The following is a 25,746-nucleotide window of genomic DNA, read 5'->3' as shown; positions in this document are numbered from 1 at the left end:
TTCTGCCTGTGGCGAGTGAAATGTTGGGTATGTGGTTTGAGGAAGAGAGTTTGCTGGTAAAATCAAAGGTTTGATCGAGCTTCTTGAGTTGAGATTACATTGCCAAAGAAAGCGTATTGAAGGGTTGTAGGTAAGGCATCCAAGAAAAGTTCAGATGTGTATTTGGGGTAGGAGGAATATTCTGTTCTGCCCATTGAATTGGCAGAAGTTTTGCAACTCCGCTTTACTCTTGTAATGTGGAGCACCAGACAAATTTAACCAATCGTTGCATGGTGGAATTGTTTCTTGCACGCTTCCAGAACAGTTAGTTGGAAAGTGAGATATGGCATCTCTAAGAGAGATTTTCAGCTAGGAGAACATTCAGTGAAATTTTCCTCAGGTGGGCCAGTACGACCGTTCACAGTCAGAAGGCTGCTGTTCAAAGAGAAAATCTACTTGAGCGGCAACAAAATTAGCTGGGTAGCTTCAGCGTGCAACACGCTGCCAGCATTATGTTGGAGTGCAAGCAGCTGTGACATGCCTATTTCTGCCCATTGACGGAACTCTGTGGAATCTTGCAGAGTTTTTATGTGACTCTGTAGAATTCTACAGAGTCAAATTTCATGAGTTCCATCCACCCCTAATGTGTATACGAAGTTGCCGATTGATTAGAGGAAGCGGCGCGGGTGAGGGTGTCCAGATTGATATTGTTGAACGATTGTAATCAGAAATTAACACAAATGATGTGGAAGTGATTTAAGGCCCAGAAGTGACATGTATAAGATGGTCTTTTTAGCACAGCTGATTTTTACCTTTTTGTCATTGTGAGTGGAATACCTGAAGAATTTTTGATCAGCTGGAAGGCGTAAGTGGTGGCATTATTACTGTCATGTATAATCTTTCAGTGTTATAATGTGAATGAAATTCAAAGTGGTGATTAGGGAGGTGGTACCTTGTTGTTAAATGAAGGAAAGGAGATGCTGTTTCAGGAACATTCAGTTAGCAACTGATTTTAAATACAAAGAGGCAATTGGAGTGAAAGGGTGAAAGGGGAAAGTGGTGGGGGCAACACAATGGTGGCTGGGAGTAATCTAGATAATGGCTTCTTCAGAGTCGCACAGGAGTTCGGATGGTTGGGGTTGGAAAGGTAGAAATAGCTTTGATAGTAAAGAAAAAGTAGTTGGGGAGATGGAATGCAAAAGGATGGGGAAGGCATTTTATGTGGGGATCATAATTTTAGGAAGCAGAAATTAGCTATGTGGCAGAAATAGGACTTAGGCAGAAAACTATGATATATGGATCAAAGGAATAGGTAATGATTGGTTAGGCTGCAATGCCCTTGCAGGAAAGGGTATGTGAAAGCATGGGTGTTTGGTTTGCAAGATGAGATGTATTTGTGAGCACGAAAACTTTGGCAATCTTATGGGATGTGTGTGGGGGGGTCAGGATGCACCAACAGTGAGTCATATTTGGGAGACCGGTACTACTGCCTTGACGTCTATGGGCTATGAATTGATGTCTATGGACCAACACTACAAATGTAGCTCTCTGAGTGTCACACTCAATTGATGAAGTTGTGCCTTTTTGGTGTACTGAGATTAATGGAATGGTGGTGGACCGAGGCTCATTGAAGAAATGAGTGACCCAGACTGGAATTTTCACTGCTCTTCAAAACTGTCTGAATGGGGTGAAGTATCACACCATGAGTGGGGGTGCAAAGCCATAGCATTTTCTAGCTCCTCATCAGTGCCAATGGGGTATATAGGTATTTGATCAAAGATCATTGGAAACTTGGGATCACAAAGGTCATAAAACATAAACCACAGAAAGATAGATGGGGCAAAGAAGCAAGGGTACTTGAAAAGCAAATACAACAATGTGGGGTATGTATATATGTATCTTCTTGAAACAAAACCTGTCAAAAATATTCACAACAAATGTCCTCATCGGTAGGGTGTTCCAAGGGGTAATTGAAAGTAAGTAAAAGAGGAAGTAGTAAAGGGATCTCTTACTTAATGCTTTTCCCCATGCATTCTTTGTTGAATTTAGTAGTGGAGATATAAACAAATCTACTTTTTAACAAAAACAAGAACACCATCTAAGGTTTTATATCTCTTAGAATTCACTATTGGATTATATTTTGCAGGATAAGGAGTTTTATGAGGATATTGCAGACTGACAAATCCCATTTTGTAGGTAAAAGATAGTGCAACAGTGATAATTTCCTATCGTAAGTAAGCTCCGGCTCGACAATTGGTAGACCATTGGTAGTTCTTACATGAGTCATGCATAACTGTAAACAAGTGCAGGTAACGTTATGTTATGTTATGTTATGTGATATTTGTAGAGCGCGCTGACACCATGGGTTTCCTGGCGCTATAGAACGGAGGTGGGACACAGGCGGAAGTTGCGGGATTTAGCAGGGTGGGGGGAAGAGGAAGGTTTTTAGCAGTTTCCTGAAATGAAGGAGGGAGCTGCTGGATTTGATAGTCAGGGGGAGAGGATTCCAAAACTTCGGGGCCAGGAGGGCAAACCTGCGGCCACCGAATTTGTTGGTTCTGGTTTTGGGTACAACAAGCGTGTGAAGATGAGCAGAGCGTAGATTGCGAGTTGGACGGTATGGATAGATGAGTGAGGTCAGGAAGGCGGGGCTAGTGCAGTGGAGAGCCTTGAACGTGAGGCACCCCAGTTTGAAAGCCACTCTTTGTTCTATGGGCAACCAATGCAGTTTGTGCAGCAGGGGTTTAGCCGACTGCCATTTGGGCGTTTTGTAAATGAGGCGGGCTGCTTGGTTCTAAACTACCTGGAGGCGGTGGAGGAGTGCTTTAGGGAGTCCATGATATAGGGAGTTGGAAAAGTCCAGGCGGGAAAGCACAAGAGAAATGATTACTTGGGTCGGAGCAGCTGGGGGGAGTAAGTGACTGACCTTCCGAATCTTTCGGAGTTGGAACGAACAAGATGAGATCACGGTGCTAACTTGAGATTGGAGGGAGAGTTCAGCATCGATCGTCACGCCGAGGCTCTTTACAGATTTCGCTGGGGTAGGTGGAAGGCCCAGTTCAGTGGGCCAGAACTGGGTTCCCCAAAACGAGGGACTGGAACACGGGAGAAGGAGCTCGGTTTTTCCCGGATTTAGTTTCAGTTGGTTGCAGTTCATCCACTCCTGAATGTGTAGCATGGCGGAATGAAAATTGTCCACAGCAGTCGGGGAATTGAGTGGAAAAATGATTTCCAATTCTTCATCATAGTTATATAATGTGATGTCCCAGTTTCGGAGTGAGTGGATCAAGGGCCGGAGGTAAAGGTTGAATAGTAAAGGTGACAGGGAGGAGCCCTGGGGGACTCCACAGGTAGTGGGGGTCTTGGGCGCTGTGTAGCGACCCAAGCGGACGGCTTGTGTTCTGCCAGTCAGGAAAGACTGAATCCAGCTGAGGGCAGGGCCCTGGATGCCAGCCTGTTCGACACGGTGAAGCAAGATGTTGTGGTCGACCGTGTCGAACGCGGCCGATAGGTCCAGGAGTATGAGGACCTGGAGGGTCCCAGAGTCAGCGTTTCTCCTCAGCGTGTCAAGGACAGCCAGGATGACGGCCTCAGTGGAAAAGGCTGGCCTGAAGCCAGCCTGATTGGGTTCCAGGTAGCATGCGGTCTCGACGAAGTTGGAAAGGCATCGGGTGTCGTGCGCTTCGATCAGTTTGGAGAAGTAGGGAAGAAGCGATATGGGGCGGTAGTTGGACAATTCTGCAGGGTCCGCGCCCGGTTTCTTCAGTAGTGGGACTAAGATGGCCACTTTGAATGTGCTGGGAACAATACCCGTGCTGAGCGAGCCGTTCAGCAGAGGTAAGATGCATTCAGGGAGAGAGTGACAAACGCTCCGTAGGATCGAGGGAGGGCAGCCATCATTTGGAGAACCCGATTTTACCCTTGACGCGAGCTCCGCTAAGGAGGCAGGGTTGAGGGTAGGGAAATCGGTGAAGACGGATGAATTGTTGGGGGGGGATGTCAGAAGCGGTAGTCTGAGGGGAGGTGGGGATAGAGGCTTTGATTTTGTTGATCTTCTCAATAAAAAAGAGATTGAGAGCGTCGCAAGTTCCTTGGGTGGGTGTCTGACCGGAGAGGATTCTCTCGTCGGAAGTGAGTTCGTTCATGATTTTAAAAACTTCCTTTGATTTATTGTCCGCAGATGAGATTCGATAGGAGAAGTGGGCTGATTTAGCTGAGGAGATTGTGATTTTGTAATCTCTACGGGCAAGGATGTATTGCAGTCTATCTGGTTCAGCGTAGTTACGTCTCCATGTCCTTTCCAGCTGGCGTACCTTCAATTTGAGTTTTTTTGAGGTCGTCCGTGAACCATCTATGAGAGTTGTGGTGTCTAGTCGGGGGGAATTTGGTTAAGGGAGCAAATTGGTCACTGGCTGATTTAAGCCATGTACCAATGTCGCTTTCCAACTTGTCAATATTGGTAAGCGGGTTGATGGCTAGCCGGGTGTCGGATAAAGTCGCGAGGAAGCTTTGGGAGTCGTAAGAATTCCATTTGCGTGAAAGGCCACCCGCCATCAGAGGGGCGGGGGTTCTGCCGGCGACAGTGAGGGTGGTTTCGATTAGGTAATGGTCTGACCAGGTGCAGGGGGAAACGGATGGGAGGGAGAGAGTTAGATTTTGAGTCCAGATGTGGTCCAGGGTGTGGCCCTTAATGTGGGCAGGCGAGGTAATTTGTTGAGTTAGATTGAGGCTGGTGAGAGCCTCGAAGAACTCTGTGGCATGGGGCCCGGCGTTGGCGTCGTTGAACCAGTAGTTGAAGTCGCCGAAGAGGGCGAATCTGGGGTTAGAGGTGAGTAGGTTGATCAGCTGTTCGGACAAGGTGGCCGCGAAAGAGGGCATAGGGTGGGGAGGTCGGTAGAGGAGAAGGAGTGTTAAGGCTCCTATGTCCGTTTTTAAGCTGAAGATTAGATTGTCCACTCCCGAGAGGGTGAGGGAAGATGTGGAGATGAAATTGAGGCGTTTGGATATTATGGCAGCCACCCCACCCCCAGGGCGATTACCTAGACGGTCGGCGTGAAGGATGTAATAATCTGGGGGGAGGGCCGCCAGGATGTCAGCTCTGCAGTCAGCCAGGTTTCAGTGAGCAGGAGTGCGTCCGGCTTCTCGGTAGATAGAAGAATAAAGATGTCGGCTTGATGTTTTACCAGGGAGCGGGTGTTCAGATATAACACCCAGATGGTAGTATTCCTCTCGGCCCTTTTGGCGGGGAGAGTGGCCTGACTGGTGGGGCATCGATCGGACAGGGTGATGCCCATTGTGGCGATGCGTCTAATGGTGGAAGGAGAAGGTGTGAAGTGGGTGAGTTGCAGGCCCCTAAGGGAGTCAGCCGAGTATGAGATAGGATAGGCGGCTTAGCTGGCCCCTGGGCCCGGTCGGGCGCGGACGGGCGCAGACGGGCTTGCCTTTGGAGCGCCTTTGGTGCGCAGGCGACGCGCCCATTGCACGCGTCCGGGGAGGGCACATTGTTTTTATGAGAGAGGAGAGGGCGTGGCCTCAGGGCCGTGGGCGTGGCCTGGGGCTCAGGAGAATGGCGGCGAAAATCTCTGTGCCGTGGCAGCATTAAGATCGGCTGCGCGGCGATTTTGGCAGTGATTAGGACGGGAGTATGCCCTGAAGAGAGTGAGGAACAGGTAAAAACAATTTTTACGTATCAGCAAATAAGTGTTTAAAAAAATTTCGAGCGTGCTCCCGGCTTCCGCCTCAGGAGTTATGACCTCTTACTGTGAGCTTGTGGATCAGCGCGCCTTATGTAGCGGGTTCGGCAGGGGGCGTGGCCTCAGGGCCGTGGGCGTGGCCTGCGGCTCAGGAGAATGGCAGCGAAAATCTCTGTGCCGTGGCAGCGTTAAGATCGGCTGCGCGGCCATTTTGGCAGTGATTAGGGCAGGTGTATGCCCTGAAGAGAGTGAGGAACAGGTAAAAACAATTTTTAAGTATCAGCAAATAAGTGTTTAAAAAAAATGTCAGCGTGCTCCCGGCTTCCGCCTCAGGAGTGTTATGACCTCTTACTGCGAGCTTGTGGATCAGCGCGCCTTATGTAGCGGCTTCGGCAGGGGGCGTGGCCTCAGGGCGTGGGCGTGGCCTGGGGCTCAGGAGAGTGGCGGCGAAAATCTCTGTGCCGTGGCAGCGTTAAGATCGGCTCCGCAACAATTTTGGCAGTGATTAGGGCGGGAGTATGCCCTGAAGAGAGTGGGGAACAGGTAAAAACAATTTTAAGTATCAGCAAATAAGTGTTTAAAAAAATTTCGAGCGTGCTCCCGGCTTCCGCCTCAGGAGTGTTATGACCTCTTACGACGATCTATACTGGATAAGCCATGACATCTTAACGCAAATGAGGTACAGGTGAAAAGTGGGTAAAATTACATTTCAGTCCCCAAAAATAAATGTGTACACTTCCACCAGAAATAAAAACAAGACTATGTTTCATATTTTTGCCCATCTATCCTTCCACGATAAACAATGTGAAAACATGAGAGGTCACCTGCGGCCACTGCAGAGTGGTGAGGCCAGGTGAGAGGGGATTTCGAGAGACAACCATGAGGGAAAATGTATGATTTATTCAATTTTCCCTCATAGTAGTCTCTTGAAATCCTCCCTCACCTAGCTGCACCACCTCAGCGCTCTTACCTGCAGCGGTCACTGCTGTGAGAGGTGAAACAGTCCCAGAGTTGGTTCCTACTGGTACCATGCAAAAAAGATCCATTACATTCAGTTACATGCAATATCAAGGTGCTAGCAGATTAAAAATAAGAAAAATTAAATTGAGGCAGCCATACAGTAAACATGCTACCTATTGTTAAAGAAAACAGACTCTTGAAGAGTAGCCAGAAGTTCTAAATAGAACGGCATCTACTGTATAAGTCGTTGATATCTTAACATTATAGATACATTTTCTTGAAGATGGAGAAGGAGACAAGACATGGTGTAAACAATTTGGTGCACGGTGATGAGCTGATTCTACTAAAATGGACTTGAACAAGACCTTTGAAAAGGGAGTCACAGAGATATATATGATTCATAATGTACTGAACTGAAAATGTATCAATAATTCTAATGGAGACTGGTCTGGTTGAGATGATTTTTGTTGCCAATTGCAGAGAGGCAAAGCTCTGCTATCTCCTTTTCTTGTTAGCACGTTGGAATGTTTGCTATCCTCCCTGCAGGTGCCATCGTAAATGCAGGACATTTTGCCATGCATTTTTTCCAAAGCAACCGAAAAAAGCAAGCCTGAAAATATAGGTTGTTTATATACATACATCAGATACTTACCTTCCCCTTTAAGGAAGAGCTCAAAAAACTGTTCAAAGGTCCCAGGGTCTTTGTAGAGGAGAGCCATTTTGGAAAAGTAGTAGAGAGAGACCAGGGCATCTCTTGGGTCTCTCACAGTGTAAATAACCTAAACATAAGACATGATAACAGTTATGAGAACAAAAGGAACACCAATATCTTAAAAGCATAACAATTTACATGTCAGACTTTCACATTAGAAGAAAAATATATTGCACTTTTATATTCTAGCTTGTTTTGAAATAGGGTTCAACAATAGTTTATTTGAATCCTTTAAAGTGACAGGCACTGAGCTCCAATATCCCACTGCACATATGATCTTTTTTTTTATTCACATGGAATTTTCTGTATCATCAAATTGCAATTTCATGACCTACCATTCCTCAAGAAATAGGACAGCCAAACCGTCATGCACACTAAGGCCACTCCAACCTGAGCTCTGCTGCACAGCTGGGTGGAGAACAAGTAGAGGCTCCTAGGCCCTAACTGAGTGTTAAACCAGCCCGCTCACACCAAAAATAGAGCTGCTCCCATGCATTACCAGCATGAGAGCAGCACCATGATTGGCATAGCAGACTGGGAACCTTGCATGGACTGCCGGGAGTCGACAGGAGATGTGCAGATGAGCACCAAGTTGGCAGCCAGCAGGTAAGTTCTTTTGTATTTATTTATTTTTTATTTACCCTCTACGCTGCCCCTTCCTTTCTCCTGCGCTACCCCACTACTTTTATTTCACAGCAACCGCCCCTGTTTCCTTTCCTGATACCTCCATTCTTCCTTACCAGTCTACATCATCCTGTGACACGCTGCATTATTCAGTTAAAGGCATACCTCCAGTCTTCACTTTTCCCCAGGCCCGAGTTTGGCTCATCAATGGTGGTATATTGTTGAACCCTTTCCTACCTTGCTTAACTCATGTTAGTGAAGCAATTTGTCAGGTTTTAGTGTTGCCAATACTACAATTACAGTATTTCTGACTGAAATAATGAGCACTGTTTGTTTGTCTTAAACTGTGACTGTGAGTTCAATTAACATACAGCAATAAGAAAATCAATAGGAAAATCTAAAGAGCTGCCCAGAAGGAGGAGGTGGCATACGCAATAAGCGCTCTTAATTGCTGTAAAGCAGTAGGAGCCCAATAGACTCCACTTAGTATGATATAAACTTGCAACCCCAGGATTGGCACTCCGCCTCCCGGGCATGTTCCTCGGAAGCCGAGAGGCCAGTGTACTGCAGAGAGATCAAAAAGTGGGTACTATAGTGGTGATCCACAAGGACGACTAAACATCTGAGGAATGTGCCTCATACAAGCCCATTTTGTTACTGAACAAAAAAGAAAAAATACTTGCCAAACTTCTAGCCAAGTGTTTGATTCAAGTGTTTAGCCCAGTTTGCCCATACAAATCAGTTTGACTTTATGCGGTGCAGGAGCACAGCGCTTAGCCCGAGTTGCTTACATGATGTCTTGGGTTGAGCAGAGCTGATCTGAGAGGACGCAATTACACTGTCCCTGGATGCCTGTGGCTTTCAACACAATAGAGTGGTCCTTCATATACATTTATATATGCAGTGTTGGAAAAGTTTGGATTCAGCCCTTATTTCCTGTCTTGGATTCGGATCCTGTATTCTGATCCACTGGCCCAGGTGGCAGTGAATGGGGGTACGTCAGCTTCGTTTTCACTGCAACAAGGCAAAAGGCAGGCTTAAACTCTTTCTCCCTTGATTTGTGCCCAGTTACTGGAGCCACTGACAGTGTGGGGGAGAACTAATGCTACGATTAGAGGACTGGTATGGACCGCAGAGTGGAAGATACGCCAGATAAAATTCTGCTGACCCCACCGACTCCCTGGAAAAAATCATACAGGTGCTTACCATATACTAGAGATACTCAGGCTATTGGCACAAGTCACTAACATATATACTTTAAGGAGGTCCTGGGCTGTGCCTACCCTTAACCCTACTGCTAACATAGTGACTCTGTGGCTAACCGCACTTCACATCATGGGTAGAGAGACAAAATTACACAGGTCACCCCCTTGTGGAATAAAGTGGTTAGACACCCTAGCTACACATAGAGGGCTTGATAAACGGGATTTGATAGGTCTGTCGAAGTGATCTTTGGTGACAGAGGTGCAGAGGGAGTACCAGTTGGCCCCAACTGAGACCTTCCACCTTGAGGATGACAACATGCAGAGGCAGGCAATCTCGCTCACCTACTGCAAATTAATTCATAATTAATAACTCTCCTGACCCCCTGACCAGCAGTTGAACATGCTCTTTTACAAACGGACTTAGAAATGGGCATGAAGGTGTTCATCATGGAACTACTTGAAATTACACTGTATCACAGTTATTTTAAGTGGAAAGAACAGTTTTTCCAACAACAAACTGGTACATCTATGGGAAATTCGGCAGCTCCGGCCTATGCAAATTTATTCATGTCCCAATATGAAGAAGAACATATATTGACAAAAGAGCCATGGAAAACACATATAAAAATGATCCTGCGTTACATCGATGATGTATTGTTAGTATGGAACGGTTCAAAGATTACACTAACTCAAGCCATTGAGGATCTTAACAAAACAGATGATCGCATCCAATTTACATGCGAGATACAAGAAACTACTATAAACTTCGTAGATGTGGAAATCAGTAAAACTGACAAAGGATTCAAGACAGATCTTTTCCGGAAACCAACGGATCGAAACAATTTATTGCATTACCAAAGCTTCCACCAGGAAAGCCTTAAAAATCACCTTCCATTTTCACAGATGCTAAGAGTCAAGCGAATAGTCTCTACAACAAAAACAGCAGAGCAACGCATAAAGGAAATGGAGTTAAGATTTAAAGACAGGGAGTACCCCAAAGAGATACTGACAGCTGCCAAACAAAGATGTGATCTAAAAACCAGAGAACAAAGTGCGAAAAAAACAAAAACCAGAATAGTAGCAGTATCTAAATATTCAACCAAGAGCAAATTATTCCAAAACATCAGTAAAAGATATTGGCCAATATTAAAGCAAGAAACAGACTTTAACAACATTTTTTCAGAGATGCCAATCTTCGCCTGCCAGAGTGTGAAAAATCTGGGGGAAATCCTCAAATCAAGTACAATACAAGCCATAGTGACACAAAACTGAACAGTCCCATGTCACAATTGTAATAATTGTAACAACATACTAAGAGGAACATCTATTACACATCCAAGAAAGGGTAACAGTATCAATTTGAAAGTAAAAGCAACATGCGACACAAAGACTGTCATTTATTTACTAAAATGGCCCTGTGGCCACGTATACGTGGGAAAACCAGCCAGAAAAATTAAAACAAGAATAAACGAACACAAATCAAACATCAGAAACAAATCTGAAAAAATCTAAAGTGGCATGTCACTGCACGGAAATGGGGCACAGTGTTAGCCAACTCCGATTTGTAATTTTGGAAGTTTTTCCCTGCATAGAAGGGATGACAATACCCAACAACTACTAAGAAGAGAGAACTTTTGGATTTATACACTAGAGACTCTAAAGCCATTTGGAATAAATGATAGGGTAGAATTGTGGCTGACTCGCTACATTGCGAAGAAATCCCTTCAAAATGGCGTCTATAGTCCACCATTTATTTTTATGGCACTTTAATCACTTCCGACATTAAGATATATATCCGGTCCACTTGTACACAAGATATCACCCGGGAAACACTCTGACAAGGCTGAGATGACCCCCGATTGAAATAGCTGAGCGATCACAGGGGAAACACTCTGACACGGCTGAGATGTCCCCCGATTGAAATAGCTGAGACATCTTTTTTGATAGTAAGTGCAGTTTTTTGATAGTAAATGCGGTTTCCGTATTGGAAGACACAAAATGGAAATGTCACGGGTGCACATGACATTGAATCACATGAGCTTTTGTTTGTTAAACTTTTTTTACACAGCCTGTTTTTCACTTCTTATACACCGCTCACGGCATGACACCAGATAGGCAGCATGGTCTAATAATGTGCGCTACCTCTCGGGCGCATGCAACACTATGATTCACGAGTAACCTATAGGAGAGCACGCTTCAGTTTCAATTGCTATGATTATGTCACTATGTTGCACCAACCGAAAATATACATCAGTGTTATAATATCACGATCATGATAAGTGCATGCAGCACTTGTCTTTAGACAAACTTCTATCCGTCTCTCTGTATTGTCTCTTCCCTTTTCCTCCCTTTCTCACCTCCACTACTTTTCTCTCTCCTTTCTCTCCTCTCCTAATTGTATTGCCTATTTTGGGGGGATGTATTGTGTAATTGTTGAACTTTTTATGTTACATTGTTGATTCTCATGTAAAGCGCTCTGATTCCTCCAGGTCTAGCCAGCGCTATATAAAACTCTTTAAATATAAAAACTCTTTAAATAAATATACCATCTCAACTTATTGTTTATTATTAATGTTACCTCGTGTACAAACGGATGCATTTTGTTTTAGATCTATTCCCTGATGAAGGCTTAATGGGTAAGCGGAAATGCATTGGAATAATGGAATAATGGAAAATATGGGAAAGAATTAAAAAAGATGGAATAATGGAATAAAGTGCACACTGAAGAGATTATAAATGTCGCTCAATTAATTAAAAACAAAAAACATAAAGGAACTGAATTGCAAAAGAAAATTATCAACCCTATGTGCAGGGACACAGGCAGGGACCAGAGGACATCACCCCAGGTTTAGGGGTACGCAGTTTATCTATGAGATTTGAATTGAGCCCAAGTCTTGGGGACTGAAAAAAAGACATGGATTGGTGCATGTTGGCAGAGATGTTGGTATATGTGGGAAGGGGTTCCCAAATACATGGGTTAGATTATGGGGTAAGTGGAATGAGTATAGGGGAGGTATCTATGAACCTCTGGATGAGACTGATGATGCTTAGTAATGTTGATGTTGTTGCTTTAACTATCGACCTGTGAAACACTGCTGTAATGGTCCAATTATGGAATGTGTCCGACTTTTATGGTCTTTGTAGATGGCTGTTATTGTGTTTCCTTACTAGCTACAGTGTCTAATGTCACCACATTTTAATTTGTTTGATTGTTCAATAAATAGAACTTTTACAAATTTGCTGCCCATTTCTTGAAATACAAAATGTAGGGCAGCTACAAACCAATCAGTTGAGCAAGTAAAGAAACACATAAATGAAGAAAATTATTGTTTTCTCTATTTCCGTGTTTGTTTTATCTTTCAGAGTTCCCTCAAAAACCTTTTTTACTGGTGCTACTTGAGATGTTTGGTGATAAGTCAAGGCAGTTCCTGTTCCAAACACAATTTACTATTATATTACGAAAACAGGGTTCTAGAGGTAGTGACATAAGGCAAGAAAATGTGTTCATATTTCTTGTGAGCACCTTTTTCCTCTGGTGGTGATGCATTACTCTGTTTTTTGTGCTGCATTCATACAATGTGATGATTTTGTGCTCATTTTTGACTATTGTGATGTGCCCTGTTCTGTTTTATTCTGTTAACTGCTTAGCCCGCTTCATTGATGAGTGTTTTTTTTGTCTGTTTGAAGTCCTTTTTTCACAACATCATGTGAGTTGTATAGGTATACAGGGTTTGTGGATTCCCCTGGAATGGACTGAGAAAATAGCCAAATTATAGCTAAATGTTTGTTTTTTGGGGGGAAAAGTGCTCCACAAAAAGTGTCTTCTTTTTTTCCTAAACATGTCATCAGCAAAAATGGTGTTACTATGCTGAAAACACCTCACTTGTGTGACTAGGTGTAGACCTCATGACGAGAAAAGGCTCAAAATTCAATGTGGAGTGATCAAACAAAAAATCTTACCTTTTTCTCCAGTGTTGGCGGCTGTGGAATTTGAGCTCTAACTATGCCGGCATCCAGGCAAACCTACCAAACCCGCACATTTTTAAAAACTAAATACCGGTGAGGTAGTGTTTATATCAGAACAAGTGGGGGGAAAGCTGAGCGTAGGAATTGTTTAGATGCTGGCGGATTCAGCAAGTTTACATCACAGAAATGGAAGGAAGATAAACGATTTTAGGCAAAGTTTGAGATTTACTGGGCATTGTGGGTAAGAAACCTTTGTAAGATCCACCACCACCTTGGACTTCGCGGGGTGTCTAGTTTTTCAGAAATGTCTAAGCTTGGTAGATTTTTCTTGGTAGCCGTCCAACCTGGGCCCAAACAATGCTTCTACTCCTCTTGCTAATTTCTCCGTGTTACATTCTGGGCCTTTTGTGTTGCGAGTGTTAGGGTCAGCCACACGTGTGGGGGCAGTGTTTTTATCGGGACAAGTAGGTGAACTCTGGGTGGTAGGAATTTGTGATTCCCCACAGATTTTGGATTTTTTTTTCACTAAAATGTGTGCATATTTGTTGTGTGCGCCTTTTTCTTCTAGTGGTGATGCATTCTCACCATATGATGGTGTGGTCCACAGCACTACTTTGGAATTAGTGACCTCTGTCCTGATGATGACCTGAAATTGATCAGGTTGAAACGCCATCGATTACCCAGCATAGAACTTTGGAACTGTTGTGGTTAATCTGTTTATCCCAAATCAAAAATACCGACACTGCATATATTTGCATTGTTTTATTGACCATATTATCAATTGTTCTTATCTTTCAACATTCACTCTGTGTTCTTCACCCCTGTGTCACTGCTGCGGTAACTGTCACTAGCCCGTTCAGTGCACACCTATGCGGTATGGTCACTGTAAATTAAATTGTGCTGTAGGGCTGCCACAACTACCTACAAATAATATCTTTTCACCTTACCTATTTGGTTCTGGTCTCCCTTCTTTCCGCTCCTTGTGATGCATACTAATATTTGAATTGCCTTGTTCAAATATTTTCCAGTTCAGACAGTGTTGTTTTGTTACAAACTTCACCAGGTCTCACCTGGGAGGAAGAAAGACTAATGAATAATAAATAAATAAAACTAAAACATGACTGCGTTCTGCCTTCATTAAAAAAAATTACTTCTAAAAAAAAAATCACCAAGCTGGCAGTCTCAGTGGTGATGTTTTTTCAATACCAAAACTTTCAGTTGAGCTAAGTGTATAATATTATTATTATCATTATTATTATTATTAGTAGTAGTAGTAGTAGTAGTACAATATTTGTGAAGAACGCAAGTAAACGTACCCAAGCACTCAAATCATAGGCAACTGAAATGTTACTTAAACACTTTTTTAACTTTAACCACCCAATCTTTTTGACCAAGATACGCTCCTGACTTGAAATAGCACTCTGAAAGACACAATCACCTCATTTAGTGTGATCAAAAAAAGTATACATTTTTGGACTCCCATTATAAAAAAAGGCACGTCAATCACACTCCTTTCCTTTCCATGGCACAGAATTTGTATAGGTGTCACAGCTTGATGATGTGGTAAGCACTGCATATGAAGGCGATCTCTCCATCTGATCCTGCTATAGCTGTAGGCAGCACTAAACGCAGTGGGTTTCAACCTTCTTATGTTCTCTAGACTGAGGTTGGAGGACACTGTGTAGGTCAAGCTGAAAAGGTACTTACTCATCGGGCAGCACACTAAGGGTAAAGATCCCTCCTTTTCAATCATCCAAATTGAAGGTAAAGTGATGCTTGACTCAAGACTCACCACTATCTCTACGCCTATTTAACATTCTTATCTGGCCTCTTTTTCTGGCAAAATCATGGGTTAAAACGCTGATTGATGTTCCATTACAACAATGATGGTAGATAATCTATGTTCATATTAAAAGCCCTGATTATGATTTTTCCAACTTAATACCAAAAAAGAGGGTTGAAACACACAGCACACTTGACAAACCAGTCTATCTTCCTCCCGGGGTAGGGGGTAAATTGGGCATTTACACCAATCTGCCCGTGTGAGGGGACAGACTGCCCACTAGACACCGGGGACTGCAGTTTTGCAGTATTTTTGGTAGGACCTCTTGAGGGTCAGTATACCCCTTGATTGGACTTGGAAGTAGAGCAAATAACATTACTTCTGCTCACAGACTCAATCTCTACTAGCAGAGGTCAAACTACTTCACACACTGACACACACATCTCCTTTATCAGAAAGCATTCTACCACGTTCAACACAACATACTTCTTCACATATGGTCAAACATAGACAAATTCTTTTCTACCAGAACACTCCTGCTGCACACTATACACTTCTTCACAAAGTCTACGAAGACTACAAATTGCTGTTGATACATGAAATTCTGTGATGTGCTGCTGTTATTATTAAGATGATGATAGGCTGGTATATAGAGTGCACTAATTATCGAATGTACGACACACTATATTTTACTTACATATGTAATGTTTCATTAGTTTACAATGTGTTTTCCTTTTACAAAAAAATAGCAATGTATTGGTGGTTTATTAAACACAATATTACTTACGTTTATTAGAAATGCATCAGAAGCTGTAGTATTTTTCTCTGGTACATTGTAGTATTTGTCTGAAATTTCTTCTATCAAAATAATCAGCTCCTCTTTGCTGACATTTCCTAAGAAGGAAGATGTCTGTAGGTGACTTTTGAAAACTTTTGAAACTAATTGTTGTAGATGGCCTCAGAGAAAAACCTTGAAGCGTGTATTTCTTGCCATGCTGTACATTTGACCCAGAATAATACCCAGTAGCTGAGATTAATTCAGCCATAATACCAGTAACCTTTTTTGGTGGACTTGCTCTTGGCCTTATTCACAAAGAGTTACACTGGAGCTATTCTAGAGGGCCATAAGCACCTCTGATTGACACTGACCGTCTTTTACCATATTCATACCGTTTTTACTCTATCAAATCTAGAGATGCTTGTAGCATGTTTAATAGAGTCCTGTGCCAATGAAATTCAGATGCATGTCCCTGTGTTCATAGAAGATGCTGCAGGCTTATCCAGATTGCTTCAGTGTATATCTTGTGAACATGGTATAAGGTTGCTGGCTGAAAACGAGATGCTTCCTGTATCACTTCATAGTATTAAGTACCTCACTGACATCTGGTATGTTGTTCTTTCTACTAGTTTCTGCTAGCTAACTACAAGCATCCATCTCCTCTGGAATCAAGATATAGGACAGCAAGTGTGATCTCTGCTAGAAGAAAAGCAGTTTGCGTTTGATAATTTGGGAAGAAGTGTGCTGGAGGAGTAATAATACATAGGTTCCACAGAGTATTGGTAAATTTGATCTGAAATGTAAAAGGTTTGTGGTTTCAGGCGATTGTATAAAGAACAAAGATTGTGACCCAACCCTACGAGTAGCACTTCTGTTTTGGCTCTACTATTTAGCATCAATTAAGTTTGGTTTGTCTAGTATGGGCCTATGCCCCGGGAGGGGGGTTGATCTCCCCAAAGAAATACTGTAGTCTCCGCTTGTATCAGACTGGGGTGAATACCCACATCGAGTCCCACCCCCTCATCCCCCAGGTAGCAGGACATACAATGGGTCCTGAGGTGGTGGGAGCACAGGCCCAGAGGTTCTCCCAGAAATACTTCAAATCTGCAGTCCCTGGCGTCTAGTGGGCAGTCTGTCCCCTCAGAAGGCAGATTGGTGTAAATGCCCAATTTACCCCCTCCCCGGGAGGAAGAAAGACTAAACCGTGACTGTTGTCTGTGGACACCCGCCATGTTTTTGTCTACAAAATAGCAAATAAAAATACATTAAAAATGATGAACAAGAACCACCCAAATCTATAGGATCTAACAAAAACAGAAAGTGTATCTTTAGTCACTTGTGAATTTTGGCCCTCCTAAAACACATCATACATGACCTCATTAATCTTTGCACTAATGCATCCATTCATTGATAAACTGACACATGTGCATTCATCTATCCACAAAAAACACACAAATACAAGCATATGCGTGATGGATAGTTAAAGTTAGCAGTGGGCATCATGGGCGTCCGCAGAAATTTTTCCAGGGGGGGGCAACATTTTTACTTCATCACCATCCTCCGACATGATTGAGCACAAGTATTAAATAAACAAATAAAACAATCTAATAAGACAAAGAGCTTAAATAAACAAAGAAACCCATGGGGTGGGAGAAAAATCATGTGAGGCTTCACAGCAGATTACCTGGCAACCACAATGAAACAGAGGAAAAAACAAACAAGCACTGGCATAGCCAATAGGTCTCGCCTTTGGGACCTTATAAGTGTTTAGCCATGCAACACTTGAAGTTGTTGCACCAAGGATATTGTACTAGACAACTAAACACTTATAAGGTCCCAAAGGGGAGACCTATTGGCTATGTCAATGCTGTTTTATTTTTTAAATGACAAGCAGTGCTATATGGCTCCGGCTGCCACTTAGTCCACCACATCCCACGTAGATGCTGCAGCCATCTTTGAATGGTTTTAAAGCCAATTCAAAAGCTGTCACCAGTGTATGTTAATCCCTATCTCAACTGTGAGACTGCTCTCCTGCTTCCCAATTCTATTAAATACAAATGATGTAAAAATAACATCCCTTTCTGAGCTGCACGGCTCATCCTACGCACGTTTCATGCGCAGATTTGAAATACTGATGGTTTGGGCTTCCCGGAATTCAACTGGTTGAGAGGTAGACCGGTGTAGAGAGGTAGAGAGAGGTAGAGAGAGAGAGGTGTAGAGAGACAGAGAGACAGAGGTAGAGAGAAGTAGAGAGAGAGAGAGAGAGGTAGAGAGAGAGAGGTAGAGAGGTAAAAAGAGGTAGAAAGAGGTAGAGGTAGAGGTAGGGAGAGAGAGAGCAGTAGAGAGAGAGGTAGAGGTGTAAAGGTAGAGAGAGAGGTATAGAGATAGAGGTAGAGAGAGAGAGAGAGAGAGAGAGGTAGAGGGAGAAAGGTAGAGAGAGAGGTAGAGGTAGAGAGGTAGATGTAGAGAGGTAGAGGTAGAGAGAGGGTGGGAGAGGTAGAGAGGGTGAGAGAGGTAAAGAGATAAAGAGGTAGCGAGAGAGGTATAGAGAGAGGTGGAGAGAGAGGTGGAGAGAGAGAGGAAGAGAGAGAGGAAGAAAGAGAGGTAGAGAGAGAGGTAGAGAGGGGTAGAGAGAGAGGTAGAGAGAGAGGTAGAGAGGGAGAGGTAAAGGTAGAGGGAGATAGAGAGAGAGAGGGGGAGAGAGGGAGAGAGGTAGAGGTAGAGGTAGAGGTAGAGAGGTAGAGGTAGAGAGGTAGAGGTAGAGAGAGAGTGGTAGAGGGAGAGGTAGAGAGGGAGAGAGAGAGAGGTAGAGAGAGAGAGGTAGAGAGAGAGAGAGGTAGAGAGGGAGAGCAAGAGGGAGAGGAAGAGGGAGAGGAAGAGAGAGAGGTAGAGAGAGAGGTAGAGAGAGAGGGTTAGAGAGAGGGTTAGAGAGAGCGGTAGAGAGAGAGGTAGAGAGAGAGAGGTAGAGTGAGAGAGGTAGGGAGAGAGGTAGGGAGATAGGTAGGGAGAGAGGTAGGGAGAGAGGTAGGGAGAGAGAGAGGTAGAGAGAGGTAGAGAGAGAGAGGTAGAGAGAGGTAGAGAGAGAGAGGGGTAGAGAGAGAGAGGTAGAGAGAGGTAGAGAGAGAGGTAGAGGTAGAGAGAGAGAGCAGTAGAGAGAGAGAGAGGTAGAGAGGTACAGGTCGAGAGAGAGAGAGAGAGAGTGGTAGAGAGAGAGAGGTAGAGAGAGAGGTAGAGAGAAGTAGAGAGCGAGCGGTAGAGGCAGGGAGAGAGGGAGAGGTAGGGAGAGAGAGGGAGAGGTAGGGAGAGAGAGGGAGAGAGAGAGAGGTAGAGAGAGAGGTAGAGAGAGAGGTAGAGGTAGAGGTAGAGAGGTAGAGAGAGAGGTAGAGGTAGAGGTAGAGAGGTAGAGAGAGAGGTAGTGAGAGAGAGGTAGTGAGAGAGAGGTAGAGGTAGAGAAAAAGAGGTAGAGAGAGAGAGGTAGAGGTAGAGAGAGAGAGAGGTAGAGAGAGAGGTAGAGGTAGAGAGGTAGTGGTAGAGAGGTAGAGAGGGAGAGGTGGAGAGAGAGAGGTAGAGAGAGGTAGAGAGAGAGGTAGAGTGAGAGGTGTAGAGAGAGGTAGAGAGAGAGGTAGAGAGAGAGAGGAAGAGAGAGAGGTAGAGGTAGAGAGAGAGGTAGAGAGAGACAGAGGTAGAGAGAGAGAGAGAGAGAGAGAAATAGTGAGAGGTAGAGAGGTGTAGAGAGGTGTAGAGAGGTAGGTAGAGGGGTAGAGGTAAAGAGAGACATAGAGAGAGACGTAGAGAGAGAGGTAGAGAGAGAGAGATAGAGAGAGAGGTAGGGAGAGAGAGGTAGAGAGAGAGAGGTAGAGAGAGAGAGGCAGAGAGAGGTAGAGGTAGAGAGGTAGTGATAGAGAGGTAGAGAGAGAGAGGTGGAGAGAGAGTGGTAGAGAGAGGTAGAGAGAGCGGTAGAGCGAGAGGTAGAGAGAGAGGTAGAGAGAGAGAGAGGTAGAGAGAGAGAGGTAGAGAGAGAGGTAGAGAGAGAGAGGTAGAGAGAGAGAGGTAGAGAGAGAGATAGCGAGAGGTAGAGAGGTGTAGAGAGAGTTGTAGAGAGAGAGGTAGAGGTAAAGAGAGAGATACGTAGAGAGAGGTAGAGAGAGAGAGGTAGAGAGAAAGGTAGAGAGAAAGAGGTAGAGAGAGAGAGGTAGAGAGAGAGATTGTAGATCCTAGCATTTCCAGAGCATTAAAGGCACTACTCATTTGTAACGTCATTCCTTTCACTGCACATCCTGCTTTGTCTAAATAACTAGGGCCCTCAAATACAAAAGGATGTTGTGGTCATAAAGCTTACAATTTGCAGCATCACAGTGGTTGCTACTGCAAAACCCCTTTTTAGAGTTGTGTATAACCTTCATGATTCTCAGCAGGATGAGAAAAATACCCATCAGTCACCATACGGATCCGCCCTTCATCATTTGGGATTTTATCCGTACCACCCGTCTGAGAAGCTCGGTGCCACACATAGAGGTCAACCCGGTGGTAAGGGGGTTCCTCAGAAGGTATAGGCAATGATTAGAGGCTATAGAGAACCTACTCCAGTCCCGGGAAAATGTTCTCGCTAGGAGTAGCCCTGGTGTAGCTTCTAACGTTCTTGTAACCACCAGGGAAGTAATAGGGAATAGTTTACCTCTTTCCACATTACCTCAGGCTTGTAGCAGGGTAGTGCCTAGTGCAAATGGTGCGTCTATCCCCCAGACGCTCACTTTGCTACCACTAGTACCTGGTCCACCTGTTCCGGCTCCTAGGAGATCTAAGCCACCCCCTGTGCCGCGGCCTGTGCCGCAGACAGGGGTAACAATGGGTCCAAAAAATGCCCCAAGTGATGGTGGTGTTCCTCCCCCAGACAGACGCAGGGTGGTCAATCTGCCGCCAGAAGCCGTTCCATACACGGCAATCATGGTGGGAGTTCCTGAGCTAGCGGGTGATGGTAGAGAGTCACAAGACTCCCTACGTAACAAGGTTGTAAGCTGGCTCAATATCAACAGACCGCTGCCCCCAAACTTGAAGGGTGAGGTTCTGATGGTAAGGAGGATCCCGTGGATCGGCCCGACCAGAAAGAACAGGTCAGGGGACTGCATTGTCCTAAGCTTTAGGAGCCCACATGTTGCAAATTACATCTGCAACTGGCTTGTAAGGCCTGACAAGTCCGCAATAGAACTCGTACCCCTTTCTTACTTTTATCCTAGTGGTATCAACACAGTGGGAGAGAGTGAGAGGGGATGGACTAGGGTGGGCTTTGCAGTAGATGGCTCCCGTTACAGACCAAGGCCTCCCCTATCAATTGTGCAGGCAAACTTTACACATCATAATAGGTTTTCCTGTCTGGATCAGGTCGATTGACCACAAACTAGGCTAATCGTGTCTTGCCCTGAGAATAGGGGGGATGTGGTGCAAGGCCCTGTGGGTTTAGGGGTGACCCCTTTGTTGGAACTAACCCGGCCCCAGGTCGTTAATGAGCGCGGGCCTGATACAATCGACAATTTGTGCCAGCTGAGTCCCCCTCTGGATATCGGGCCAGTCCATAATCCGCAAACAGGGACGGCAGAGCAGGCTCCCTGTGCTGCCGCCGCTGTCACCGGAACTGGCGCCTTAGATGTCGGCTTCCCCATGGCTACCGCGCATTCTCATGTTGGAGACCAGGGCAGCCTGCCACCTGATCCAGGATTGAGAATTCTCTCCTGGAACGTGGCGGGAATTGCGAACAAGGAGGGCTCTCTTGACTGGGACTCCCTGGTAGGTGGATCTGATATCCTTCTCCTTCAGGAGACCTGGGCGAGGGCCGCTCATGTTAAGAGAGGGTTTGAAGTATTTGAAATCCCTGCTAAATGGGCTGGGAGGGGGAGGCCATCTGGTGGTTTGGCAATCTGGATTGCGAGTCACATTGGGTGTCAGGCGGAGCAAGTATGTACGGGTTCGCAGGACATCCAGTGTGTGAGGCTCACTTGGCCTGGCACAACTCCGTGGGCCATTGTCAACGTTTACTCGCGCCCGGTTGCCCCGCCGAGTGAATCACCCACCTTAAATGATCTGGCTTCCTTCCTGGGCCAACTTCCGGGTGATTACAAGGTGGTACTTGGAGGAGACTTCAATTGCCACTTCGAGCCCCTGGAAGGCCTACTTGATGGTGCTCTTACGGCTGAGGATGACCATTGGGGGGTTCCACCCTCTTCTTCTCCCCACCCTAAAGCTTGGTCCCCTCTAGCCTTGCAACTCCTGTCCCTTACCTTGAATAGCGCGCTGAGGGCGTGTAATGGTCGTACTCCTTCCGACACCCCCTCGGTGTGCACTTTCAATAGGAGGGGCCACGAGTCGAGGCTGGACTACATTATGGTGGACATCTCACTTTGGCCTAAAGTGTTGGATTTTAGGGTTATTAAGAGGTCAGACAGCGACCACAACGCCCTTCGCTTAAATATTGTGTGCCCATCGCCCCTGACGGTCCCATCCCCAGCTGGCCAAGGGGCCGAAATGGGGGACTTACTTCTGACCACAAACAGGCGTCGAGTCAAGTGGGGAAAGCTTGTGAGGTCGGAAGAGTCCATTAAGAAACTATATGAGTTGGCGCTCCCAAGCCTTATGGAGGTGGAGGCTCTCCTGAACGAACCAAGAACTGCTGACTACGGTGAGAAACTGGGAAATGTCCATCAGGTCTTAGTGAGGGACTTGGCCGAGATATTTCATCCGGAGGTCCCAATTCGAAAGAAAAGGACTCCCCTCCCCACCTGGTACACCCCAGACTGCAGGGCAGCAAAATCTGACCTTATTGCAGCCATAAAGGAGGGGTTAGACAAGGCCAAAGTGCGTGACCTAAGGAACCACCACAAATCAGTGTTGGCGGCTGCAAGGGCCGAGTGGGACTGGAAGCACTGGCATGACCTCTACGATGCCCTCAAATCCAGGGACCCCCGGCAATTCTGGGCCCTTGTAAACAATGGGTCAGGGGAACTAGCCAAAGCAATTGAGCCTAATATAGCCCCTGAAGTATGGGAGTCCCACTTTGGGGCTCTCTACCTAGACGCCAGTTCCTGTTCGGCCGCGGAGCTGCATCTGTCTTTGGGTACTAGGGAGCTCGGAATGGAACTTTCCCTGGGGGAAGTGGAGCTTGCCATAGAACGGCTAGCAGTGGGGAAGGCGCCAGGCCTGGACAGGTTACCCGGGGATCTATTTAGGCACCATCCGGACATCTGGGGCCCATACCTTCTTGTTCTATTTAATGCCATCCTTGGAGGTATGGCGATCCCTGGGTCGTGGCTGGGGGCAGAGATTGTGCCCATCCACAAGAAGGGCTCCACTCTGCTCCCTTCCAATTACAGGCCTATAAGCCTTATAGATGTGCCCCAAAAGATCTTTGCGCGCCTCATTCTGGATCATCTCCTAGATTGGGTCGAGGCCAATGACATCTTGAGCCCTCTACAGGCTGGCTTCAGAAAGAACACGTCGACCATGGACCAAATCTTTCGCCTCCTTCTTCTGTACTGGAAGACGGTAACGCTAGAGGGAGGTCGACTGTACATGGTCTTCGTGGATCTGAGGTCAGCCTTTGATCTCGTCCCGAGGGGGAAGTTATGGGAGGTATTGCAGAAGCTGGGAGTTCCCCCCCATCTCCTTGGTATCATCATTAGACTGCATGAGAACAACTTTGCGGTAGTGAGGTGTGGGAGGAATGGCAGGCCCTCAGGGAAATTCCCGGTCCGCCGAGGTGTCAGACAGGGCTGTGTCTTGGCTCCGACACTTTTCTGTCTGTACATCAACAGCGTCATTGAACACCTTGACGCTGTCGGGGACAACGATGCCCCGGTTCTGGCAGGAAGGAGGGTTCCGGCAATTATGTTTGCCGACGACACCCTCCTTCTTTCCAAATCTCCGATGGGGATCCAGAGGATAGTGGATGGCTTTGGCCACTTCTGTAGACAGCATGGGTTGGAGGTGAACACGGAGAAAACTAAGTTCATGATCTTCAACCCACCGGCCAGGACCAGACCCAATCCAAAACTGGGGGGAACCAGCCTGGAAAGGGTTTCTACCTTTACATACCTGGGGGTCTCACTCCAAGAAAATTTGACTTGGGATTCCCAGGTGGCAAGATCTAGGCTGAAACTCTCTCAGATATCGGGTGCACTCCTGAGGGTATCCAACAAGTCCACCTTTAAGCCTGTTAGCCCGGCTCTGGAAACGTATAGGACCCAGGCGAAGGCAGCTGCCTTGTATGGCAGCGAGCTGTGGGGCCACAAAGCTGGGAAGGCCATGGCAGGGGTGGAAAATTGTTTCCTTCGACGTCTTCTTGCTCTCCCGCAAGGCACACCTCTCCTCCCCCTCAGACTTGACCTGGGCCTCCCGTCAATCGTAGAGGATCTACGGTCGAAGCCGGTGAAGTACTGGCACCGGTTATGGTCAACTGAGGAGCTGCACCACTACAGACAGGACCTTATACATGTCCTGAGGCTGGATGTTAACGGTAAGATCCCTTGGCTGGCGCTCATCAAATCGGAGTGTTCCAGCCTGAACTTGCCAGACCTCTGGGATGACCCTGCCCAGGCCTGTAGAAGGATCCCACGTAAAACCCTGGCACAGCTCTACAAGAATAAAACCCTTGCTGACATGGACAGCGCACATGACAGTGGCACCCTGACGGATCGTTTTATTGCATCCAAAAATTCCTATCTTTTTGAACTTTTTATGGATTTTATCCATCCCCTTCTGGCGAGGAAACTCTTCCTGCAATGGAGGTTTGGCACGCTCCCTACTAAAGTCTTTACCCATAAGTGGTCGCTAGGGGGCGACAAGCTTTGCCCATGCTGTAAAGTTAGGGAAGAAGATGACTTGCACATAATGTTTTGTTGCCAAGCTTATTGGAGCCCGAGGAGGCGTTGGCTAGCTCCTTTATGTCGAAACTTGGGCTTCAACAACTACCTACAAGCCTACAGGGTGCTGAAAACTAATACCCAGGGCCACATTGTGTTCGCGGTCTCCAAATTCTTAATGGCAGCATGGATAATTAGGAAGAAAATGTCTGGCTAAATTTCCTCTACCATGCTTCCCAAAAAAGACTGCAGGTTCAGTTGGGTTTTTATTGTATATATTGTCTTTTATCTGTATTGTATTTTATTGCTTCTTTTATGGCCCATGTGGCCGAAATAAAGAATTTTTGGATTGGATTGGTATAGGCAATGACAGTGTGGTATTCCACTCGATGTTTATGAGTGGCCAGAGACATGGGACTGGGGTGTGCAGTGCTAGAAAAAGTGAAGGAGTGAGAAAACCAAAAGGGAGTGTGTTAAAATTGGTTTGAAAAAAGCACTTGACAACAATTTTATTCGGTGTGTGCTTAACATACCAAGGTTAAAAATCAATGCAACCTAAGGCTGTCTAATTATGTAGACCACCTGAGGTAGAAATGGTCAACTAGTTTCTGCAATTCCGTCGGTACTCCAGGGCCGGCGTCCTGGCCGACTGGGGAGGACGCCGGCCCTGGAGTACCGACGGATAGAGCGGTGCTTCATCTTCCCCTGAGCCGCTGCCAGGTGGGGTGAGGTCAGTCTACCTTACAGATCGAGTGATCAACACAGACTGTAAGGGCACCCGGAGCATTCAGGTGACCTTGTGCACTTGTTTTTGTTATCCTGGTGTCACCCTTTACTTTACTTAGTTCACTTGGTGCAGTAGTTTTAATTGTTTTTCGGTCCTGATGAATGCAAGGACACAATAGTCCCAGAATTGCAGAAACTAGTTGACCATTTCTACCTCAGGTGGTCTACATAATTAGACAGCCTTAGGTTGCATTGATTTTTAACCTTGGTATGTTAAGCACACACCGAATAAAATTGTTGTCAAGTGCTTTTTTCAAACCAATTTTAACACACTCCCTTTTGGTTTTCTCACTCCTTCACTTTTTCTAGCACTGCACACCCCAGTCCCATGTCTCTGGCCACTCATAAACATCGAGTGGAATACCACACTGTCATTGCCTATACCTTCTGAGGAACCCCCTTACCACCGGG

At 45.7% G+C, this 25,746-nt stretch overlaps 1 protein-coding gene across 3 annotated transcripts in view; it reads right to left on the bottom strand.

The window, feature by feature from the left end:
- Positions 1-25,746, bottom strand: part of LOC144770435 (sulfotransferase 2B1-like) — a 548,547-nt gene that overhangs the window by 255,768 nt on the left and 267,033 nt on the right. For all 3 annotated transcript variants that reach the window (XR_013598895.1, XM_078654947.1, XM_078654946.1), the window contains exon 4: positions 7,285-7,411. Coding sequence is in view for 2 of the 3 variants with exons in the window: in XM_078654947.1 (XP_078511073.1) it covers positions 7,285-7,411 (127 nt within the window). In the remaining variant the exon portion in view is untranslated. The remainder of the gene's footprint in view (positions 1-7,284; positions 7,412-25,746) is intronic.

This window comes from Lissotriton helveticus, chromosome 7 (genome assembly GCF_964261635.1).
Source record: "Lissotriton helveticus chromosome 7, aLisHel1.1, whole genome shotgun sequence".
NCBI classification, from domain to species: Eukaryota; Metazoa; Chordata; class Amphibia; order Caudata; family Salamandridae; genus Lissotriton; species Lissotriton helveticus.
Note: the sequence above shows the minus strand (reverse complement) of the source record. Positions and strands in the feature narration are given on the sequence as shown.